The sequence below is a fragment of the Primulina huaijiensis genome, chromosome 15, assembly GCF_012295235.1.
Source record: "Primulina huaijiensis isolate GDHJ02 chromosome 15, ASM1229523v2, whole genome shotgun sequence".
NCBI classification, from domain to species: domain Eukaryota; kingdom Viridiplantae; phylum Streptophyta; class Magnoliopsida; order Lamiales; family Gesneriaceae; genus Primulina; species Primulina huaijiensis.
This window is the reverse complement of record NC_133320.1, coordinates 17,715,284-17,733,349: the sequence shown is the minus strand read 5'-3', so window position 1 is coordinate 17,733,349 and position 18,066 is coordinate 17,715,284. Positions and strand designations below refer to the sequence as shown.

General features: G+C 35.0%; 1 protein-coding gene across 2 annotated transcripts; it reads left to right on the top strand.

Moving 5' to 3' along the window:
- The first annotated feature begins 12,035 nt into the window (after window positions 1-12,035).
- LOC140958705 (uncharacterized) lies at window positions 12,036-14,679 on the top strand. Of its 2 annotated transcripts, XM_073416261.1 has the most exons (3): window positions 12,036-12,227; window positions 12,501-13,483; window positions 14,178-14,674. In XM_073416261.1, the coding sequence occupies exons 2-3, from the start codon at window positions 12,809-12,811 to the stop codon at window positions 14,457-14,459; spliced, it is 957 nt and encodes a 318-aa protein (XP_073272362.1). In that variant the 5' UTR covers window positions 12,036-12,227; window positions 12,501-12,808; the 3' UTR covers window positions 14,460-14,674. The 2 variants fall into 2 exon arrangements, with proteins under 2 accessions (XP_073272362.1, XP_073272363.1); XM_073416262.1 differs by having other exon boundaries at window positions 12,036-13,483; window positions 14,187-14,679.
- Window positions 14,680-18,066: the final 3,387 nt, after the last annotated feature.

Genomic DNA, 18,066 nt, shown 5'->3' with positions numbered 1-18,066 from the left:
TTAATCCAAGCAATTAAAACAATTAATTGAAATACACAAGAAATTTAATAACTTGCGTGCATGTGGTTCGCGTGGACCTTTAAATTTTCGGGATGTTACATTTGTGTTGCTATATAGTTTAAAATATTGGAGTTGCACAATTACCACAAGCTATATCTTTTAGTAGAGTGAAAAACGCTCAGTCCTACATATTTTATTTCTAAATACTCCCTACTTTTTCTTCTCACCTACTTTCAAAAATATCTAGAAGAATTATTTTAAAATAAAAAAAAATTCTCTCAAACACTCTCTAAATTTTATAATGTAACAAATTTTTGAATCAACTCAATAGGAATAAAATAGAATGTTGTTTGTAATCTTTGTTTTTCAATGACTTTCTTAATTTGTGTGAGAAAAATAACAAATCTATATATATTTGCGACGGATGGAGTGTTTTTTAAGGATTAATTTATTGTGGTTTTCTCTATTAATGACTTAATCATCTTGAATTTAATCATTTTTAATTTATCAAAAAATAATCAAGTTTGGAATTGATATTGTTGTTCTAAACCAAAAATTTTTGAACAGGCGTCCGCTGTATCCTGGGAAATACACGTACGTTGCAACCTCGAAGCACATACAGGAGGGGACGAATCTGTTTTAAGGAAACTGTACATGCTACAGGCATCGGTTTGGATGTTTTTTTCCTTACGATACTCATATTGTAAACAGTACACTTGTTTCGGTTACTGCTTCGTCTTTACGAGTTTATTTCTACGCTATTGTTATTATCATTTTCGCTAACACATAGTTTAGCTTTCCTTTTTCCATCGGGACCGCTTCATAGTCCTTGAAGGAATGACCGATACAGCCACAATTATTACAAAAGTCCGGGAGTCTTTCATAAGATAATAGAACAATAATCGCCTTGTTTTCTTGACTAATATTCAACCAAATATGTTTCTTCAAAGATTTTTTAATATCAATACGAACCCTTATTCTTGCATAACATCCCATCGCAAGGCCATTATCACGTTTATCAACCACCTCCGCAAACCTTATTTTGCTGCTTATTTTCTCCAAAAAATCTTCATGCATGAACACTAATGATAGATTGTAAAACTAAACCCAAATAGAGATTTCATCAAAATTCATCATGCTCGGTGTTTGCAAGCCACACGGTTTCCGGAATATGATTAAATCTAAAAAAAAGTACCATGGCCCTCATTTATGGCTCGTTTTCTATCGTCTAGAGATTTAAATTCCAGCAAGAAATTATTGTCTCCCATGGAAGTATGGTGTAAGGTCCAAAAATACGATAACATAACCTAACTGCATGCGAATCTAAGGAAAATAGAAAATGACTAATTAAATTATTTTAATTGCATGAATTAAATATGATATGCATGATTACATGTTTAAATTAGGGTTTTCTATTAGAATGCGTAAAACTGTGTTTTAAAGGTTATTCGAGATGCAATCGAGGAACGGAAACCAGAGACCACATGAGGGAAAATATTTTTATTAAATAATTATTTTTAATTATTTAATATATGGTATATAATATGTGGTATTTTCGAAAATGAGGCGTTTTGAGGTGATTTTATACGTCGAGATGTATTTTAAACCAGTATTCGATTTTCGATAAAAATATGAACTTTTCGAGAACTCGGCTATTTTTTTCACAAACTTTCCTAAACAAAATATTTTAATTATTAACTAATGTGCTTAATGGGCCTATTATACTAGATTAATGGGCCTAATCTTCCACTATGAGTTTTAATTAAAATAAAATGCCCTAAACCCTACCCCCAAACCCTCACAACTCACGCACACCACACACGCAAGCACAAGGACTCTTCCTAGCAGCCAAGACACACGCACACACGAGAAATGTTGAAGGAGAAGTCACGTTTTCTTGAAGAAAATTCAGCAAGTCCCCCTATACGTCGATGTTCTCGCATCGCAAAATGTTTTCGTGCGTAATAAATGCAAGGCACACCTTAATCTCTTTTTTCTCATCTATCACACTATATTATGTATATTTGATTAACCTTGCATGAACACTATGATGCACACGTTTTATTTTCGTTTTTACGGGCATACATGCATACAACTCATGGTTTTGTGATTCAAAACTTAAGTTAATGATGCACAAAGAGGCTGCCATGGTAGGGTAACTTGGAGGGTCGCTTTTCTAACGTGTTTAGGGTCCATGGAAGGTTAGACGAGGGTTGAAACCACATGGGGCGAAGGCGTACATGGAAAGAAAAAAAAAAGAGCCCTAGCGGCTAAGGGTCCTCGGCTAGGAGTCCTTGTTGGTTACGGTTTCTAGCTACTATTAGAGCATGACTAGGATACCTAAGAGGGCTGCATGATAGTCCTAAGATGGCTGCATGAGGGTTGGCTCGAAGGGCAAAGGTGATCGCATGGCATGTGGGAGCCGTGCGCATGCCATGCGACTGGGTTGAGGGGCTGGGGCTTCTAGGTCCTTTAGGCTCAGTCCAGTAGGGTCCTTAGGGCTTGGTCATGGTCCTAGGAAGGTTAGCTAAGGGCCGGACAGGCTGGTTAGTGGTTAGGGCCGAGGGTTGAATGGGAATACACACTAGGGTTTTTCGAAAAATAGGGGCTGCAATTCAGTAGGTGTCCTAGGCTTGTTCATGGGTCTTGATTGGCTTGATTTGGGTCGTATATGGTTTATTTAAGTTTCATTAAGCTATGGTTCAAATTTGATAAGTTTTGGTTAAGTTTCGGATAAATACGAGTCAAAATCGGGATGTACGTCTAAGTTTAAAAACGAATCGAGGAAATTATTGAAAAGATAAATTTTAAGCCTAAGGAATATTTAAGGGAGTGTTTTAAGGTAATAGGTTAAGTTTAGAATAATTTGGGACGTCGTTCGAGGTCTAGTGATAATTATGTAAAATTATGCGTCTATGGGTAAAATGATTATTTTACACCTAAAAATGGTTTTATATGTTTATGAAATTTTTTTATGATGAAATGTTAATGCTAAAAGACATGTTGCGTGCTTGGTTTAAAAGATAATGATTTATATATGCATGAATTTTTATAAGTGATGAAAATATGAAAAGTTGAAGGAGGTGAATTGATTGTGAATAATATGATGACACAATGATATGATAATATGTAAGGCCAAGGCTCAGTTGACGGGTGAGAGTGTCGCAGATGTCCCCACCGCTGGTACCATAGTTATACGTAGATGTATCCATCGACTAACAGCTGATACGAAAATCACAATTAAGGATCTGAATTCAATGAAAGGGACACATATACGTATATAATGAAAGGAAATATGATATGATATGTTGAAAGAAAAATGTTTAAGTTTATGTATATTCATGAAACTCTATTTTATTAAAAATATTTTCACTGTTACATGTGAATGTATATGTATTACTTGTTATCATGGTTAAGGTTTGCTGAGTCAATAGACTCCTTAGGTGTGATCGATGCAGGTGAACATGATGTTGATGTTAATAGAGGACTTGATGGTTGAATCAGATGGACTGAAGATGCACACAACCCGAGGACCGTCGCTAGTTTTTCGCAAATAAATTAAGTTTATGATTTATGATTACTTAAAGATTTTATGACTTATGATGCTTTTGAGAGGNTGTTCGGACGAGAGATGGAATTTTTTTTTTACTATATTATAAAGAAAAAAGAGTAGTGGACGTTTCGTATGGAACCGACTTCAGTATGTTTGGTGGTTTGCAGAATACGAGGTATGTGAGTCACTAAAGTCTCACGGTTAATTGCCTTGGGGGATAAGATTTTAGCCACCAGAATATTCCCAATACGCTCTTCACCGATTTTCAAAGATTCTTTCCCGATCGTTAATATTGGTTCATCACTGGGTTGTCATGATAATTTGAGTGCTTCCACCAGTTAGAAAATAGAAAAGAAAGAAAGAACAATTTGCGAATCGAATTTCATAACTACTCGTATATTGATTTCCAAAGCAGATGCTGAAAAAATATACACAACTGTAGCAAATCAGGTTTTGACACATATCTAACAATTATGTTTCAACGTTACAACGATTTCATCAGTGTAAATCTTATCAATAGATATTGGGTTTAGTTTAATGGGCCAATGTATTGGACTGAACTCAGTCATGGGCTTCCAATTCTTTAGTTTACTTAACTTGGCCCCTCAAGCTGAGCAGGAGTGAGCAGACTACTCGAAGCTTGGATCTTAAACGAGCAAAAGCAGCTGCTGTTAAAGGCTTAGTGAGAATGTCCGCAGTTTGATCAATCGAAGGGACATGTCGAACATTTAGAGATTTTGGCAAAATTTTTTCCCTCACAAAATGGAGATCCAATTCAACGTGTTTGGTACGAGAATGAAAAACCGGATTAGCATTTAATGCGATAATGCTTAGATTATCACATCGAAGAATAGGTTGTTGTGAGGAGGTGACATGTAATTCTGAAAGAAAAGAACAGATCCATAACAATTCATATGTAGCATTTTCCAAGCTACGATATTTGGCTTTCGCACTTGAACGAGAAACAATCGTTTGCTTCTTAGAACTCCAAGAGATAGGGGAATTCCCAAGAAACCAGCAGAATCCAGAAACAGATCTTCTTTCATCAGGATCACTTGCCCAATCAACATCACAATAACCTCTTAAATTAAAGGAAGAGGAATAATCCAAACTAATACCAAAACCAAGAGCACCGTTGATATACCGAAGTATGCGTTTGACATCTTTCCAGTGTGTATGGAGAGGAGCTTGGATAAATTGACAGACTTTGTTGATGGTATAGGCAATGTATGGTCTAGTGATTGTTAAATACTGGAGTGCCCCAACTGTGCTGCGATATAGTGTGACATCTTCAAAAACATCACCATCTCTGGAGGACAATTTAACACCACAGGACAACAGAGCAAGTAAGGCTTTCGCATTACACATCTTTGTTTTGGCAAGTAATTCTCGAGCATACTTTGTCTGATGAAGAAACATAGAGTTATCAGCTGGATGAAGAACTTCAATGCCTAAAAAATATGAAAGATCACCAAGATCTTTAAGAGAAAATTGAGTGTCCAACTGACGAATTAACTCGTTGATGTGACCATGATGACTTCCTGGTAATTAATATGTCGTCGACATACACAAGAACATAATAATAGAATTAGAACCAATTTTGATAAACAGGGAAGCATCAGCTTTGGACGCAACAAAACCCATGGTTAATAATGCACTCCAGAGACGTTCAAACCACGCCCGAGGAGTTTATTTCAACCCATAAATTGCTTTATGTAATTTTCAAACCAATCTGGTATTAGAATTCTTGACTTCAAACCCTGGTGATTGGTGCATATACACCACTTCATTGAGATTGCCATTTAGAAAAGCATTGTTGACATCCACTTGTTTAATTTTCCATCGTTCAGCAACATCAATGCTAAGAACTGTACATATGGTTGTGTGTTTCACAACTGGGCTGAAGGTTTCACGATAATCGAGCCCCGTAGTTTCAGAATATCCTTTGGTTACAAGACGAGCCTTGTAACGAGCAATAGAACCATCCGGATGTGTCTTAGTTTTAAAGACCCAACGACAACCAATGATAGGTGTATCATTAGGAACATCAACCAAGGACCATGTTTGATTAGCCAATAAGGCACGAAACTCATTGTCCGTAGCTTGACACCATTGTGGATTCATGGCAGCCTCTTGAAAGGTTAAGGGTTCTGAGATTGGAGTGCTGGCAGCAAGAAAAGCTTTTGGCTTTAAAATAACATCCTTGACACGAGTAGTCATTCGGTGATAGTTCACTTTGGGCAGAGAAACAACAGCTGGAGAGAGCATGGTGGACGAAGACACGGAAGAAAAGGACATGAGCGTAGAAGCTGGAGAATTAGAAGAGACAAGGGATAAATCATCATTGGTAATTGGACATGATGAGGATTTGGAGGTGAAAATGGAAGGTGATGGAGGATGAAAAGTAAATGGGGACAAAGTTGACAAATAAAAGAGATCTGAGGACTTATGATGGTCGGTCGTGATAGAGGCTTGAGATTCACGACTGAAAGGAAAGGTATTTTCATCAAACCTGACACTCCTAGATATATAAAAACTTCCATTAGCACTCAAGCATTTATATCCTTTGTGTTTGTCACTATATCCCAAGAAGGTGCAAGGAGTGGATCGAAAATCAACTTTATGATTGTTATACGGACATAAGCATGGAAAACATAGACAACCAAAAATTTTGAGAAGAGAATAATCAAGATTATGCTTATATAAACAGATAAGAGGAATGCTACCATATAACCCCGTGGTGGGAAGACGATTAATTAAGTAGACAGCTGTAGAGAAGGCATCTTCCCAATAACTAAAGGGCAACGAAGCATGAGCAAGAAGAGAAAGTCCCATTTCTACAATATGACGATGTTTACGCTCCATTTTGCTGAGATGTGTAAGGACATGATAATCGATGTATGATTCCATTATCTTGTCAAAAAGAAGACAGTGACCGAAACTCTCCACCCCAATCTGTTTGGAGAATTTTATCTGTTTATTGAATTGAACTTCAACAAGTTTTTTGAATTTTAGAAGAGCATTACTGGCATCAGATTTTAGCTTAAGGAAATATATCCATGTGAAGCGACTGAAGGCATCAACAAAACTAATATATTAACGAAAACCAGTACATGAAGTCGTATTTTCTGGTCCCCAAACATCATAATATACAAGGGCAAAAGGCTCAGAAATAACAGTGCTCGAAGTAGGAAAAGGAAGAGAGTGATTTTTACCAAGTTCACAATATGAACAGAATTTGATAACATCATTTTTAGGAACAGAAACATTACAACGAAAAATAATATGTTTGACAGCAGCTATGGAAGTATGACCTAATCGTAAATGCCATTCATCTAAGACATGAGAAGGCCTTTTAATTGAAAGTAAGCGCGGAGGATGCTGAGAGGAAATCGGATTAGAAGGCGAGGGGAGCCCAGATTTTGAAGCAGAAAGTGGTGAACCAAGATCAAACTTGTAGAGTCCTTCATGCAAGATCCCTTTGAGAAGAACTACTCAAGTTGTGAGGTCCTTCACAAGACAAAAAGAACGGGTGAAATTCAAAGAAAACCCTATTATCTTGAGCAAACTTACTAACACTAAGTAAGTTATTAGTAATAAGAGGAACATGAAGAATATTTTTTAGCAGAAAGGTACGACGAGAAGAGGGTGATTGAAACTTTGAGTGACCAATATGAGATATATCCAAACCCGCACCATTGCTCTAGTGAACTTTACAATTAACAGAATACTCGGAACCAATGGACAAATTTTCGAACTTATTAGTCACATGATGTGAAGCACCGGAGTCATAAAACCACCAATCTTCATTCACAGATTCAGAGGTAGTTGTGGTGAAGGCAGTAGCTGGATGTTGATGAGGAGGACGATGATGCTGTGGTGGTGGTGGGAATCGAAGGCCACCAGGATATGAGGAAGGATTGAATTTCTTCTCGACATAGTCTTTGTCAAACCTATAGTAGAAAATTTTTGCTACATGACTATAAATTCCACAAATCTGACAAATGGGTCGACCATTGTTATGTTGCCAAGGTTTACGTCCACCACGGCTAGACCGTCCCCGACCCCAACCTCTTGGAGAAAATGGGAATGACTGATAAGGAATGGTGGTCTTTTTGAATGAGGTCCCAGTGACAATATTGACAGTAGGAGTGGAACTATCACTGGAAACATTAAAGGAATCCAAACGTCCTTCATGCGCTACAGCAGGGCACCAACCTCTGGGAAGGATATGAAATCAACTCTGGGGGTAACATGCACAACCACTGAATCATTTTCTAGACCAACATCACCTAGTAAGTAAAGAATTTGATCCTCTTCAGACTTAGCATGTCCACATGCTGCGAGAACATTCATGTATCCTTTCATCTTGGCTACATAATCCTTCATAATTAAGCCCCCTTTCTTAATGGTTTGAAGCTAAAGTTTATAGTGCATTGGAACAAGAAGCAAAAATCCGTGACACTCTCGTCCAAAGTTGCGTGGATATGTCGTAGCCAATCATCTGGCTTTGCATGCTCTCAGTCATAGAGGCGAGAATAAAAGAGAATAGAAGTTGATCTTATCGACACCAAGTAACAAACTGAGGATTATAGATTCAGAATCACCTTCTGTTGAAATCACTGGTGATGGTACATGAAGATTTTCCATAATGAAAATTTCGAGACCAAGACCCTAATGGAATATTCCATAGAAGGTTATTATCATCACTGGGTTTTACAGAATTGATTTGGTTGGCTGGATTGATGAGAACAATATTGGAATTAGTGTTTTGGACAATAGCGTCCACTGAAAAAAAGGTGGTAGCCATGGATGGCTCTGATACCAAGTTAGAAAACAGAAAAGAGAGAAGGAACAATTTGTGAATCGAATTTCATAACCACTCGTATGTTGATTTCCAAAGCAGATGCTAAACATATATACACAACTGCAGCAAATCAGGTCTTGACACATATCTAACAATTCTGTTTCACCGTTACAATGATTTCATCCGTATAAATCTTATCAATAGATATCGAGTTTAGCTTAATGGGGAAATGTATTGGACTGGACTCAATCGTGGGCTTTCAATTCTTTAGTTTACTTGACTCCACCTGTCATATCACTTCATCTGGATACATAGATATCAGAGGCCACGGGTTTGAGATCTCCTCACGTCGATCCTAAACCAAGGTAGAATGAAGAATGCCACTAGAGCCGCCTGAGGAAACCCTGGGAGAGAGGAAGAAAGTTTTGATAAATCAGAGTACTTTAATAAAAATTTAATATTATTAATTTGTAAAAGTTTATTTTTTCTGAAATTGTCATCATTACACACAAATATTTACACAATATATTCTTCATTCTCTCATTCTTCATTCGGTGAGAGTGTCGTGTGATGGAGAGAAGATAGCTACCAAACTTTAACCAATCTGTATATGAAAACATTGTTTGCTTTTGACTCTATCAAAATTTTATTTTCAAATTGTATAATTTTTTTTTTGGACAACATGGTTTGTCTTTTAAAAGGGATTTTTTTATTGTTTAAATTTTGGTAAAATTTATTAGCAAATGGCTGACTTATAGCCAAGGATACAACTACTTTGGGACAAAGCTGGGATATTGGTCAGCAGAGTTTTGCCCAAACTTTTTATTATTTAGCCCAATTTAAATTGAGAAAAAATAAAAATATAAATATAAAATTGAGTATAAAAGTGAGATTAAAATAATAAATTAAAAACATCAACAAGTAAAAGTTATATCCATTCAATTTAATAAAATTTGAATGTAGAAGAAAGGTAATTATCCACTCTTACAATTTTTTATTTTTACGATCTTTCAATTTTTCGGTAAAACTCGATTATTTTCATATTGAATATATAGAATTCTTGTAATGATATTCATAAAGAATGAAAATATGATTGGCTTTTGTATAGTTTTTAGATTGATTAGGAAGTATTTTGTAGGTACTCAAATGTATAGACAAGATTATTTTTCAGTAATGATGAATAAATTTTATTAAATATATTTTGAAAATATTGATTTTAATTGTAGAAGTTCAACTTTTCTGAAATTATTTTTATGGGTAGAAAAAAAAATTTATACTACTATTTTTTTTCTCCTTACTATTCACAATTTCCAAACGGGCCCCAGAGATTATTATTATTATTTTTTTTTTTAGTACAATTTTTGGGTGGGACTTCTATGTAATTGTATTTACATGGGATAGAAGCCATGCCATGCCATTTAGGGGAGAGAGGCTCCCCAGAGATTTCTTGGTTTAGTTGTTGGATCTCATTTTCTACACGTTCAAATGCATTAGAAGTTTTAAAATTTTATTTTATTTTGACAATCAAAATATATTTGATTGGACGTTCGTATGGTTTTCAAAATCAAAACATACATAGCTTGTTAGAACTTTTATACTTTTAGTGAATTAATTCACTTGGCTCCAACTACTCCGGTATTAGCGGACCTAGCTCTTGTTGTAAATCCCTACGAACTTTCTTCGATCTCCGAATCAGGTCCACGACCGGATTATTTGTTCCTCTTCTAATTTGCACTAGAAAAATTAGAAAATATTTTTCGTTGTAAATAAACACTAAAAACCGGCACAACTCTCAAACTTAGAGTGACCAAATTTTTCTTGGTTTTGATAAGAGATTTTCGAGAGCTCAAAATTTTTTTTTCTCAATTCAAAAGAAAAAAGTTTCGAATGAATTCTTCCTTTTTATTCTCGAAAATTGCATGCCATTAGAATAAAATATTCTAAATATCTTTCTAATCCATTATTTATTTAATTAATCCAATTAATTAAATAAATTTAAGATTCTAAATGCATGCCTTATCAAATGCAATCTCGATGCACATATATATTTTGAGAATTTCAAGGATGGGGAGTCTATGGAGGCTAGATTATTTTAAGGTCTCTCATTTAAATAAAACATCTATGGTCTAATTACCATAATAAAATAATTGGACCCATTTAATTAACTTTAATGAGTTTGGTTAATTAATTGGACTAGTCCAACTAGTTTAATTAATTAATCAAAGTCCATTAAACTTTAATTATTTAGTATGTTGGACTTGTACTCCTACAAACCCATTTAAACATACTTCCCACCAATTTTGATTTAATATTTAATAAACTCAACTTTTGAGTTTAATAAATTAAATCCATTATAAATTCAACATTTTAATTTAATATATAAATTGTAAATTCAACTCCTTGAATTTTATCACCTCCAAAATGTAATATTTAATAAACTCAACTTTTGAGTTTAATAAATTAAATTCTTAAATTTTATAAATTCAACTTTTTGAATTTATTATCTCAAATTTTAATTATCATAAATTCAACTCCTTGAATTTACTATAATATAAATTCAACTACTTGAATTTATTCTCTCAACGGGAACAAATGATCCAGTACTTGTGTGACCCTCAATGGTTCAGGGATACAGCTAGCCGTGGGTTCACAACTCCTTGTGATTCAGAATAACATTTATTCTTATTCGGGCTTACCCTAGTTAGCCCCATTCTTTTCATCAACACCTTGATCAAGAATGCCAGAACTCATTTCTGATTGCACCCAGCGGATCATGGTAAGAGCGTCTAGTAGCATCGCCCCATGATCCCTAGGTATAACTGATAGTGCTTGTAAGAACCAGTCGATTATGATTAACGTCCAGTACGTTCCCTTCATCTCATATATCCCGATCGAATCTGCAACCATTGGTTCATCTAGGGTTGCATATTAATTCGATAACTATGTGACACATATAATAGTGGCATCGCGTGTACTATTTGGAAAACTCTTTCTCCAACGTACATCTCATACTCTGGCTAGAGATTCCATGCACTATTATTACTTCATATCACATAGGATATCCACACCCGTAGGTGAGCGGTGAATCCCCGACTACAATGCAATGACTCCTATATGTGTCGCAATTGTACCCAACCTCGCCACTTGATAACTCTCCTGGAGCCGGTAAACGAGTCAAAGCACAGCCCTAGCATATGGAGCCTTAGTGTTGTCCTGGGTCGTAAGGACTAATGGTATATAATCATAACCACGGACATATCCTTTCGATGAATGATAACCACTTGGAAAGTCCAAGGGAGGGTTGTTCGGTATAATCATCATATGACTACCCATCTGCATGTTTGGATATCTCTATGTCCTTACCAAGAAACGCAGTACACAACATCACAGATGCTAGTCTCGGGCTCAAGCGACCTTTATCCCTGTTTTAGGCGGCTGAATCGACTAGGAACGAATTTAGAATATGCAGTGTTTACAAATGAGTTTCAACATCGAATTACGATTCATTTGTATTAAAACATAATCAAGGACTTTATCTATGCTGCTTGCATGGGTATACAGATAAAGTTTAAGAAACCATTAAAAAAAATTATATTAAAATAAAGATTGTTTATTACAATAAATTCTCAAGCTAACAGTTGGCTTACAGAACATCTACACTAACATCAATATGCTTGTACCAAAGATTGGCCCACATATCTGCGGTAGTCTGATTCATCTTTTAAAGGACCTTACCAATCTCTCATGCTTTATGTTGGAAGCATTTTGCATAAGTTAAATTTTACTTTTGTTTTCTAGTTTTTTTGTTTCAAAATGGTTGAATTATTGTTGACGAGGGGGAAGGATTTGTTATCGAATACATTAAAGGTGAAGATTCCCTTCCATTCTGTCACAGATTGTGTGTGATTTGTTGGCTAATACAAACATTTCAATCCGACATATTTTGTGAAAATATTTTCGAAAATTTATGAGATTAATTTTTTGGTGCATGATTGTTGAACTCTCTAAAGTTGGATCCTTTTTGGTCCTCATTTTCTCGAAATCCACTTGCTTCTAAAGGCCTCTTTGGTTGTTTCTTGACATTTCAAAGGGAAGAGCAAGATTCTTTGGGTTCGATTTTTTTAAAGGGGTTTTGTACAGGAACTGTAAATTTGCTCAAACTGAAGTGGCTGCTGGTCAAGTTGAGATCTTCGATAGAAATTCTTGAAAAAGAACGGGTTAATTGTTCCATGTTTTGGAAAGGATGAAGTCTTGGGCGGCGCTGGGAAACTGATTCAGTTGAAGCAAATGTCTGCATGGAAGCTGATTTTGCATCATCTGTTCTTCAGGCTCCCAATTTTAGTGGGTATTTTCTTTTACCAGCGTCAAGATTTGTGCTTGAACATCTGAGATCTTTATGATTAAGATTATTGATTGAATTTTGAATTAGTTGTGAACTTTATTCAAGAATGTCATTGTGTTTCCCATCATTATTCAATTATATAACAAATGGGAGTATAAGATTTTGTGTGAGTAAACATACGAAAGAGAAGAAAAACCCATCCCCTGTGAAGCTTCCAGTTGACAGTAACACAAGTTTTCTGTTGAATAAATCTTCAAAAGACAGGAATTTCAATGGTCCCGTAAAAAGTCAAGGCAGTGGGATTGGGATACTTGGAGGTGTTTTATTGGACTCCACACTTAGTTTTGCTAAAAAGTTGGTCAACTTTAAGTTGGATGATGAAGAAAACGGCCTCCCTTTTGTCCTATGTTCGGATCCCGCTCTAAGCAAGGATCTTTTATCCCCTGAAAGAGGTTCTTTTCCTAATGTTAATCCTGCAAAACCCACAAGTACACGTGTTGTTCAAAGTTCAGTGGTTGAGAAGTTAAGGTGTAAGAGGAATTTTCTTGAGAAATCAGGAGTTTCTTGTGTCGTAATGCCTTGTCATGTATTGCATTCTTGGTATGACGAAATTGCCGAGGGATGTTCTGTTCCTGTCCTGAATATGGGTGTGTGTGTGGCTAATGAACTCAAGGAGGCTAAGTTGAGGCCACTTGAAGCTGGAAGCCCTTTGCGTATAGGTGTTCTCGCTACCCATGTTGATATTGTGACTAGATTTTATCAAGAAAATCTTGAAAATGAGGTATTCTGAGTTTGCCCCTTTCAACTGATTCATGTGCTTGGAGTAGTTTTATTCCTTATGATGATTGACAAATTATAAGTTTGTTATGTTCTATATATTGTGATTGTCCCTTTATTTTTGTGCTGCATGCATTTTTATCTTGGAATATAATACCAAATTCTCGATGCACAACACCAGATAAAATGGGTGTCCTTCAACTAGTTAAGAGGGTAGATCTAGGATTTTCGATTAGTATGACGAGAGAGGACAAGACATTTGCTAGAATTTGGAAGGCAAAACTTGAATGTTTACAGATATTACACAGTTTTAAATTTTTTTGTTTGTAGGGAGGGGGGTTGGGGGCTATCCTCTCTCCTGGGGTTTGCCCTTGTTCCAGTTACTACTTCTGCCTTTTTCTTCCTCTTTACTCTCAAGGTAACCACTAATGGGCATGGTCAGTTAGTCTGCGGTGTGTACAAGACCTATTAACGGATGAACCATGGTATGGTTGATCAATGATTCCAGCTTCTATCGGCGAGTCTTAACCAATTTCAGCGATTTACTTTTTGCTTACGACTTGAGATTTCTGATTCTTTCTTACAAGTACCAGGTTGTATGAAACGGATATTTTGAACTGCAACATTGCTAGCATTTACGATTCTCAGTAGAATGGCATATGCTCTGTCCAATATTAATATGTGATATTAATGTTGAGGGATTTGAGGTTATACGGCCGGACAAAGCAACCATGGAACATGCAGTGATCCCAGCAGTTGAAGCATTAAAAAGAAAAGATACAGAAGGAGCACAAAATTTGTTCAGAATTGCCTTGCAAGTTCTATTAGTGAGAGCTGTCAACAGAGTCATTCTTGCCTCCGATGAATTTCGGGAGGTTTTACCCCCAGAAGATCCTCTGTGGCAAAAATGCATTGACCCGATTGATGTTTTAGCTCGATCAACCGCCAAGTATGTGCATTCAGTGGGGAGGAGCAAGTAAACTAAAAGTGGTAATTGGTGATTGAATGTTCTTCTTCAGTATGCATTTTTATCACTCATCTCCATCTTATAATTTTTTTTAGAACATTGCATAGACACCATTACTATTAATTTAGTTTAACACTCACCCATACCGTTCATCCGGTTTACAATATTTTTGTTTCATTTTCTTGTTTTCGGTTTTACGAATGCCTCATTCGATATATGAACCGTTCTGTTTCGGTTCGGTTTTTACGGTCCAAGATATAAATTGGATAAAAAAAATATTGTTGTTGTTTCAAAATACCAAGTGATATTGAATTGCTTCTAAAAGTTTTAAAAATCATTTAGAACCTTTAGGATAGTCAAAATTTGGAAGAAGCAGGATAAAAAAGAGAGTATCACGTTTCGTTTTTTTTGCAAGTGGCACGTTGCATTCGTTCCTCATTGAGAAAAAGGAAAGAAAGTGAGAAAAATGAAGATAAAAAGAGAAGGCAAGTGAGTGAAAGAAGACATATTTTCAAAATCCTATTTTATATTGTGTATTATTTAAACTCTAGGCCTTATGAAATGTTTGGGCATAATACAACAAAAATAAAGAATTTTAAAATTTCATTTTCTCGGTTGCTTCGGCCTTTTTTTTACCCTTAAAACTGAAAACCAAATAAAAAAACTGAACTTTTATAAACTCAAAACCGAAACTGATTAAAAAAAAACTAAAATATTGGGAAAACTGTAATTTTTGGATGGGCCAGTTTTAACAGAGATTTGAACGTCGCTATTCTCCTTGAGCTGAGTCAAACGATTATCGAATTTGAAAAGGTCGTAGGTGGGGATGAAAATTAGTCGGGTTTGAGTAGAGTTTTAAATCTTGTGTCTTTATTTTTATTTATTATATTCATCTTCATCTTAATCGAGTATTCAATTTCATCTTCATCCATATACCCATCGGGAGATTAGATATTCATATCCTACCTAAATATTCTATTGCAATCTATAATTGCATTTTCTCAAATTTGAATTATTTCGAATAAACTATGTATATTTATTAAATTTTTTAGAACAATAAATGAAAAACTTAAATATAAAAATTATAAAATTAAACATTATAGAAGAAATAACAAAATATTATAAATAATTTATCCTAATATCATTATCATATAAAGATAACATCAACTCTATAGTAATAATTTTCTTTATTACATCTAACTAATATCATTTAACAAAAATGTAGTAGAATTAACATTATAGCCAAAAAATCATATGTAAATATACATTAATATCTATGTGTGTGTGAATATTTTAGTTTTGATGATTTAACAAGACTGCTGATCTAATATATAATTACAAAACTTTAATAAACTGAATTCAAAAAAAAAAACTGAATATTCACGAGCAAAAATTTTCTAAGTCAATCAGAGTTCAATTGACAACCGAGCCTAACTGATATTGCGTTATTCAAAGGAAAAAAAAGATATTGATAGGCAAACTGAACAAAAGACAACTGATGAAGCTCAACTGATAGCAAGTTAATTCAGTCGATCAGTCAGCTCATATCCAAAAATTATATAAAGATTATTAATATACTCAGTGATTAAGAATCAGAGCCTAACTGAAATATCGAATAAAGTTTTCCGTAATAACAGTCACTGATTCCCAACAAAATGATAGAATTCATGTTCACTACCTAAATCTGTCAGAAAGAACGATGATATGACAACAACGAAATCTTTAAAGATGGTCGTTGCATATGAAATCTATACATAGATCAGTTAGACAAGCTTTTAAACTCTACTTGACTCTCTGATTTTCTGAATTCTCCTATACTCAGATTTTTTGAAAAAGCTTTCTGCAATCCAAACTGATCAAAGCAAACATACACTGATAAATTATTATATGATCTATTAAAGATCAATTTGTTCTTAGAGATTTCCTGTGAAATCTTTGTAATTGAGAGTAAGAGTCTTATTACTTATTTTGATTAATATTTAAGCATACTAAGAATTTTTGTTGGCAGTGAGAAATCCTATTTAAGTGGGTGTTTTCAAATTATTTATAATTATCAAAGTATTTTTGAAACGTCACTTATTTTTTAACTTTAAAATTTAAATAAATACTAGGAAATTGTTTTTATAATCGTAAACCATGAAATTCGAACTCTCATTTAAATAACTCAACATTTAAAAATCTTAAATGCATAAAAATTCATAAATTGTCAACCACAAAACCATATGTCAATTTAAAATAATCCTCTAAATCTTTACGTTAAAACTTTAAATCGTAATCTAATGCGGAAAATAAATGCCCCTCGGGAGTGTACTGTCGGGCACGATCCACTCAAGCATCAGCGCCTCCCTCAAAATCATCCTCGCCTGCAACCATCCAAACCTAGTGAGTCTAATGACTCGGCACATTCTAACCATAAATAACAAATAATACATATACATCTACAGCAACCATGAAAAATACTTTTAATAAAATAGCTTTAACATGAACATGCATAACTTAAATCTTTTTTCATCATATAATTTTCCTCTTATCATATACATATATGTTTCTCTTTATTGAATTCAGATCATTAATTGTGACTTTTGTATCAGTTGTAGATCGATGGATTCATCTACGTATAACCACGGTACCAGGCGGTGAGGACATCAGCGACACTCTCACCCGTCAACTGAGTCTTGGCCTTACATAACATCATATCCTTTTGTATTAGTCACAATTAAGTCACCTCCTTCAACCTTTCATTATATTCATCACTTATAAAAATACATGCATGAATATAATTTTTTTGTAAACCAGACATGCAACACGTTTTTTAGCTTTTGTCAATTTTCATCATAAAATTTCATAGCCTTTCAAAATAAATATTTAAAATATCATTTATCATGTATTATGATTCTCCGAGACACTGCCAGACCTTTCGAACTACCCGAGACGTAAAATGATCATTTTACCCCTGGACTCCAAACTTCTCGATTTTGATTTTTTCTTACTTTTCTTGACTCGAGCCTAACCCATAACATCATATAAGCTTGAATTTGGCTTCTAATATTTTTCTTAGAATTAAACCCGAGCATCTCGATTTATTCAACTTAATAACAAAATCGTGAGACGTTTTAAACCCGATTTAATTCCACACTTAAAATTTTCTTCCCAAATTTTAAACATAGATTTTTCATCCTTAAAATACCCCCGTGAACCATGAATCAACCCCCGTGGACCATGGTTCGAGCCCATATTTTTTTCCAAGTCATTTTTGAATCCTAAGCCATGTTTATACACTCACCCAAGCCATCTTGGACCACGGCTGCACCAGACCACGTCCCGACCCTTAGCCATCCTCCCTAGACCCTACTGGACCAGCCAAGCCAACCGAATCCAGCCGTGCGCACCCTACAACCTAGCCGTGACCAAAACCGATCACTACAACCCATAACATGCAAGGAAAACCTTAACTTTCAAGCCCCCACATACCCTTCCTTCCCTGCTGTCCAGCCCTCGTTTACTACTCAAACGACACTTTTTACAACCCATAAACGTCTCGTATTGGTAACGATCCCCTTAGAATTCATAACACGTCTTATAAATGTGTATAAACGTCAAAAAAATTGAAAATTTATGTC